At 33.9% G+C, this 7,500-nt stretch overlaps 1 protein-coding gene across 7 annotated transcripts in view; it reads right to left on the bottom strand.

The window, feature by feature from the left end:
- Positions 1–7,500, bottom strand: part of LOC124427052 (protein roadkill) — an 85,852-nt gene that overhangs the window by 2,400 nt on the left and 75,952 nt on the right. For 4 of the 7 annotated variants that reach the window (XM_046969494.1, XM_046969495.1, XM_046969500.1 and 1 more), the window contains 4 exons: positions 7,080–7,224; positions 1,182–1,318; positions 406–557; positions 1–61 (listed from right to left, as the gene is read on the bottom strand). The exon at positions 1–61 is cut by the window's left edge. In XM_046969494.1, coding sequence (XP_046825450.1) covers positions 1–61; positions 406–557; positions 1,182–1,318; positions 7,080–7,224 — 495 coding nt within the window. The remainder of the gene's footprint in view (positions 62–405; positions 558–1,181; positions 1,319–7,079; positions 7,225–7,500) is intronic. The other 3 variants (XM_046969496.1, XM_046969497.1, XM_046969499.1) reach the window with 1 other exon arrangement.

The following is a 7,500-nucleotide window of genomic DNA, read 5'->3' as shown; positions in this document are numbered from 1 at the left end:
CTAATGAACTTTTTAAAGCCCCAATCTTTACCCTGAACGAACCTGTACGCTCGTTGACTCTCTGAAAGCAAAAAAATTCAAAGGTATATATTCTTTTTCATTACATATTACATATAACGCACATTAACTAATTCAAACGTTCCTGCTCCTCCTCCTTCTCCTCCTCCCTTTTCTATTTCTTTTTTTTCTTTTTTTTTTTTTTTTTCTTCCATTATATCGAAATAATCGAATAATAATATCGATCGACAAAACTTGATCGAAAATCTTTAAAATACCCTGCGCATTATATTCGGGACATGTAATCTCGATCAAAATTAGGCGATTTCATTATTGACACAATTTTTTCTTTCGATCGTATATACGTATAATTTCATTTGTACAATTATTCATTTCCGTTCGACTTACCCATTGCTTTGGTTTCTTCCCTTTTGGCATTAAGAATAGAAAATTTGAACTTTGCCCTGACTTCTGATTTATTGCAGGAAACAAGAAGGAGGTACAGGGACAGGTAGTCTTTGCTCTCCTCGTCCAGACCCTTAGGGTTCACTCTTAGGCACCTAAAAGGAATTAATGTTAACTTTATTATGTCAATATTATCTTTCCTTTATTTTTTTTTCTCTCATTTATTTTTTCCTTTTTCTTACAAAAAACTTCTTTCACTTAATAATATATCAAAGAGAGATGATATATATATACAGCGGCTAACAAAAATGATTGAAAATAATAAACGACGAAAAACGATCGTATGCAATGCAAAGAATTTTAAAACAATTTTATACAAATTAAACATCCTCACTCACATCTTCATAATAATAATAATAATAATAATAATAGATGAATATATATTATATATTCGATGGTTATAAAAATTTGTTTTCTTTTTTTTTATCTTTTTTTTTTCTTGTTCGTTTGTATTCTTCTTTGTTTCTGTTTTTCTTTTTCTTTTATCTTTTTTTTCTCTCTTTTTTTTTTTTTTTTTATCACGATTAAAAAGAATAATCATCGAATCATTGTCATACTCATTGATAAGAATTAAAGATAGACACAGATCATACCGTTGATTTTTTATCGTTGGTGCTGCTTTTGTTCTTTTTATTTTCTTTTTACTCCTTCATCTTTCCTAACACCCTCTCGCCATCCACACACACACACGCATACACACATACAGAAAAATCTCTCACCATTTCAATTTGTCGTTGGCTCCAGCCGAAAAGGTGGACGACTTGAGAACTTCTCCCATTTCCTCACGGCAGAAGCTGAAGTTATTTATCGTCCACATGTAGCTGAATTTGACCACCTTCACCTGTGCACATAAAACCTTCAAATGCAACACCACGTCAGATTCTATTCCGTGGAATCTACCTTAATCTAACTATACGCTAAATATTACGAGAAAATAATAAAAAAAAAAAATATATATATATATATATATGTATGTATGTATATAATATTATTCGAATTCGTTTGTACGAGGTTTAATACATACGTATAATCCAAAAAAAATGATACGAAAATTTATCGTAATTGAAAGAACGAGAATATCCAAAAAAAAAAAAAGGGGGCACGTCTAATTGATAAGAATTGAGATAACAGAACAATAACGGATGTAGATATACTTTGTAATCGTCTATCAGAGAAGAAAAAAATCAGCTGGGTGTAATAACTATATACGAGATTGTCCTTGAGATCGAGTGAACCGAGGTAACGAAGTACTACAAGTATTTACACGTGTTATTTTATTGATAGATAAGTCAGGGTCAGTTGGCTCAGAGGGAAGAATCATCGAATTTCGGTAATCATACGTAATTCTTCTTGATAAGAAAAAGAAGAAGAATCAAGTGTATTGTCCATTTCTCTCTCTTTCTCTCTCTCTCTCTTTATTTATTAAATATTATTTCGATTATACATTATGACGATCTAATCTACTTCGAAAGAATAGATCTTTTGTCAATTCTCTTATTTTAGCTATAACGTTATATATATCGTCGATCTATCGACATACACACTCATATCCATACGCACACATGTATTTTATAACGAGCGAGCAAACGAGAGAGAGAGAGAGAGAGAGAGAGAGAGAGAAAAGGAAGGGAGGTGAGTAATGTTAAATTAAATACGGAAGTTAATGTAAGAATAAAAATATACAAAAATAGTTATTAGTTCAGGATTTACTCGTAGATAAAATGGAGTTCTTTATTTATCTACGGTGAGTAAATCGATGCCATATTTTTTTTGGTTCTTTCCTCCCCAGGGACATCAATGATACTAGCGAGGAAGAAATAATTAAAGCGGAAAAGGAAGGTAAATGGAAGAAAGAAGAGGTATTTAAACGGTGTGTTGTGTTATGTGTATATGTGTGTGTGTGCGCGCGCGCGCGCGCGCATGTATATATGTATACGTGTCTGATGTATATTATAAGGTAAGAGAACAAATGGCGAAGAATAAGGTGGTGAATTAAAGGGGAATGCCTAAGGGGGAAGAAGAAGAGGAAGATGAAGTATATGAGGAAGACGAGGTCGAGCCCCCCAGATGTCAATGATCTCTGACGTCATTTGTGTGCACGACCTTGGCGAACGAAACCAAGCCCAGAGCCAAATCTATCTTTCTAGATAGTTCCTTACGTGCTTGACCTCGCTCCGTTCTATCGCGCGTGTACGTACCTACGAACCGAAGGTTGGTTGATGATAAAAAAAGAAAAAAAAAAAAAAAAAAAAGAAACGAATTTTTAGAGTTTTGTTAATTCGCTTTTTTTTTTCTTTATTTTATTTTATTTTATTTTATTCTTTTCTCTCTCTCTCTCTCTCTCTCTCTCTCTCTCTCTCTCTCTCTCTCTTTTCAAAGCAACCTCATCGTCTATATCGGTCCTTTCGAAATCTGTATTTTAAAAATAAAATATATTCCGAGGTAGGAACGATACGTATATGATAACGATAAGATCGTAAGATCTAACAACGACCTCAGATTTCTAATATCTTCTTTTTCTTTTTCTTCTAGCTAAGAAGAAAAATAAAAGATAAGAGAGAGAGAGAGAGAGAGAGAGAGAAGTATTACGAGAAAAGGGAAATTCGTTACAAGTGAAAAAGTCAGAAGAGAAAAGAATTAGTTATCTCTTATCTAATATCTAATATCTTTTCATTAAAAAATTTCGTTGTGTCCAAATTAAAAGAGACACAAGAATATTCTCGTTAAGAGGAAGCCCAATACTTTCTCCGTACATATACATACATATACATACATACATACATACATATATATATATATATACACATACTTTGAGAAATTGTTCGGCAATAAGGTCTGTTTGTTGAACGAACAAATGATTAGAGTTAAGAAATAGTTTTGTTTTTGTTGTTGTTAAAAAAAAGAAGTTACACAGGAAGAAAGAGAGGATGATTGTATTATTTCTTTCTTTTTTTTTTTCCCCCCCTTCACTTCCTTACTTCCTTAAAGGGTTTTGATAATACATAAGGCGTTAGTACGGTATGTGTTAGCAGGTGGGCTGAGAGGGAAGAGGAAAAGGAAGAGGGGAAGGATCGGTCGTCGGCCCATGAAGTCGTTCAACCCAACAACGTCGAGGAAGGCTCGGCCGGTCGACGATACGCACACGATGCCGATCGGCCTTGAATCAACCGTGCCCGTTTACGGGAACACACTATGCTACTCTGTTCTGTTCTGTTCTGTTCTGTTCTCTGCTATGCCGTGCCGTGCCGTGCCTTGCCTTGCTTTGCCGTGTCGTATAGTGTCGTGCCGTGCCGTGCCGTGCCATGGGTTCAACCACCAGACCAAGTCGATTCACTTCCGGTAGAATCTCTTGGATAAGCTGCCCAGAACTCGTTGCCCGACTCTATACATGGGCTTGGGGTATATAAACGATTCCTGAGACTTTCATTCTTACATTATCGTCGTCAATGTCGTCCGTGACGTCGTTAAAAATCTTAAATGAATTTTAAGAAAAGATAGAAGAAGACGAAGAAGAAGAAGGAAAAAAAAGGAAAAGCTTTCATTCGAAATATATGAATTCTTAAAGCGAATTAATGTACGACACGATATAACTCGTAAATTGTACAATAGAAATCAAATATGGCGTCTATCATTGATCACGTCTTTTTCGTCAATTCGCACGATCAACGGGTGAAAAAAATGAGGAATAAAAGATCGTCATGTATAAATTTGCTCTTGCCATTTATTGGATCAAAATTTGTCTAATGAATGCTTCGCGTTCGATAATTTAAATAAATTTTGTCGATAATTCATAATATTATAAAATAACAGTTACGTAAATATGAATTGCAATGAATACCACAACATATAAAATTTATTTATTTATACCGATATAAAATATTCAATTCTATCGGCCATATATATTACGATTTATTAATACTTATTATTAATTAATAAAAATATTGATTAAATAAATAAAAGTGTGTCTAAATTGTTATCTATCTTTTTTGAATGAAGCTCCTTTAATATCCAATATATCTTTTCTTTCTTTCTCTTCTCTTTTCAACAGCATAGATCATATTGTCACAGTTTCTAGTTGGATAAAGCTTGAATTAATTGCAAAGAAAGAAAGAAAGAAAGAAAGAAAGAAAAAAAAAATGAACGTTTTTTCCTAGATCTATATGTTAGATATGAATCGAGGAACATTAGACATTTGAAAAGAATAAAAAGTATGTTTCAAATATTTGAATGCAATTTTCTTCAGGGAGGATAATTATAGAGAGTGCGAGAGAGAGAGAGAGAGAGAGAGAGAGAGAGAGAACGAGTAATACCTAAAGACGAGGAAGAATGTAAGAAACAAGACGACAGAGAAAATAATTTTGGTCGATGACATAATCGTGACCGTTTCGCGTCGAACGGCCTTGAACCCAGAATACCCGTTCGAACGACGAACCTTGACTAGATGGAAGAGAAGAAGAGGAAGAAGAGGAAGAAGAAGAAGAAGAAGAAGAAGAAGAAGAAGAAGAAGAAGAAGAGGAAAAACATGAAGAATAAGAATAAGAAATATTTCACGTTTGTAAGAAAGATTTAGACGGGGAAAGGATTTAGAAATTTTTTTAAATACTCTACTAACAAATATGGCGGCTTAAAAGGACAATACATCAATTGTTGCAACTACCCATGACAAGTCTAATAGAAAATTTATGAGAAATAAAAAATGAACAAAAAAAAGGAGAGAAAGAGAGAGAGAGAGAGGGTGGGGGGAAGGGGAGGGAGGAACGCGCATTTAAAAACAATTTTCAACGAGTTATCGTATTCAAGATGGCGGAAGTAAGGGTGGTACGGTGCGGTTCATATCGAGTGCGGTCGGATAGTTTCGTGGTTGGCGAATTTTCACGGTGAACTCGGCAAACGTTTCCTCGTTCGGGTCGGAGAATCCGAATGAGAGAGGAGAGGAGAAGGGGAGAGGAGAGAGGAAAAAAGAGAGGAGAAGAGAGGAAAAGAGAGGAGAGAAAAAAGAGAGAGAAAGAGAGAGAAGCGAGATATCTAGTTGCAGGTCGTTCACATCGCGAGGGGACGAGCAGTAAAAATAGAACGAGAGCGCCAGGAGCGCGTGCTCTCTTCGCGAAGCCACGAAGAGAGTCTATACGACGAAGATGACGACGAGGACGACGACAAGTTGACAATGACAATATGAGAAAGACAGTCAACGACTATCTCTTAATCCTTTGCCCTTGATTAATATCATCGATAATATATATATATATATATATATATGAGATATCTTCGGTAATATATACGAGACATTGATTTTTGCCACTCCTTTAATTTTGTGATATGTGTATATATGTATATATATATATATATGTATTACAAAATCAATCATCGAATATATATATATATATATATGTGTGTGTGTGTGTGTGTGTGTGTGTGTGTATGTATGTTTATATGTATGTATATATATGTATTTGAAAGGTTAAGAGTTGTAATAGAATCGAACAAGAAAGCTGACAGGAACTTTATTAATCTTTTTATCGAACTCTTCTATCATCCGGCATGTCGACTTTATTTAACATCTATATTCCTGACAGTGATATGCCAATGAAAGAGTCAGACTGTCGATAAGAAAGATATCGTCAAGATCTACGTTATTATCAAACGGTATCCGTCTATCGTTTTAATTGACAACACACACGTGTTTATACATATTGTATGATGTATTACTTCATTATATATATCCGTTAATTTCATTCTTAATCGACGAAAAAAAGAAAGAAAAAGAAAAAGAAAAAAAAAGAAAAAAAAAAAAAAAAAGAAGAAGAACGATTCACGAAAATTACGCGAAAGAAATTATCGACGAAAAAGTGAAGTAAAAGAGGGGAGAATGAAAAAAAAAAAAAAAAAAAAAGGGGAAAAAAAATAAAAGAAATAAAAAAATAGAAAAAAAGAAAAAAAAAAAGGTAAAGAAAATTCTATATCGTTCGTATTTGTTTTATTACTTCCCATGCGAAAGTAATAATATTAAGTATACACTCGTACACGCTCCTATTATATTTACAATCAAAGGTGAAAGTTCCAATGACGGTTCCAGTCACGATTGAAATTAATTTGAAATCGTACAATAATTATATTATCATATCGAACAAATTTAAAATCTAATCCGATCGTTGGAATAACATATTTTCATGAACGGAAAAACGTTTATTAATTTGATCGATATAATTCATTTAATTTCATTTAAGACAATTCAATTCAACGGAGATAAAATAGATACGCTTTGTCATCGAATTTTATCGTTGAATTTTATCGGATTTATATATAAAAAAAAAGAAAAAAAAAAAAAAAAAGGAACGTTCAATAAAAACGGAGATACGATTACGGAAACCGATCTCTTTTTCTGTCTTTCTCTCTTCTTTTTCCCCCCCCCCTCCTCCACCACCCTACGCCCACAGTCATACTCTTTGTCAAATGATCTCAAACGAAAAATCTAGAGAATGAACAAACGAATGAACGAACGAACGAACGAACGGGACGCACGATCGTCGGATTGGTCGGTTGGTCGGTCGGTCGTCTTGGAAACAGACACTGCACAGCTTGTTGTTGGGTTAAAACACAATGGGCGTTGTTCTACGTACCTGTGTGTAACACCAATTCTCGGCAACAGGGGTGTTCACTTCCGGCGGCGGTGGGCTCGGAACGCGGCTTACTGCCATACTACTGCTGCTGTGCAAATTCGAGCTGACCCGCGACGTTTGGGGCGCACAGTCGCTCACCGCAAGTCTATAAGGGTAGAGAAAAAAGAAAAGAAAAGGAAAAATTATGAAAATGATCTTCAATAATGATTTTATCAATGCTTATATACTAATCGTGATCTTAATCTTTAATATTACGATTGTGGAATAAAATATTTATTTCTTCTTTCCTTTTTTTTTACCTATTTAAAATTAAATATTTTTATATATTATCATAATAATTATATCAATATATAATAATAATAATAATAATAATACAAAAAATATTATATTAATAATACATTTTCCTCGACATGGAGAATTT

Source organism: Vespa crabro, chromosome 9 (genome assembly GCF_910589235.1).
Source record: "Vespa crabro chromosome 9, iyVesCrab1.2, whole genome shotgun sequence".
In the NCBI taxonomy this organism is placed as follows: Eukaryota; Metazoa; Arthropoda; class Insecta; order Hymenoptera; family Vespidae; genus Vespa; species Vespa crabro.
Note: the sequence above shows the minus strand (reverse complement) of the source record. Positions and strands in the feature narration are given on the sequence as shown.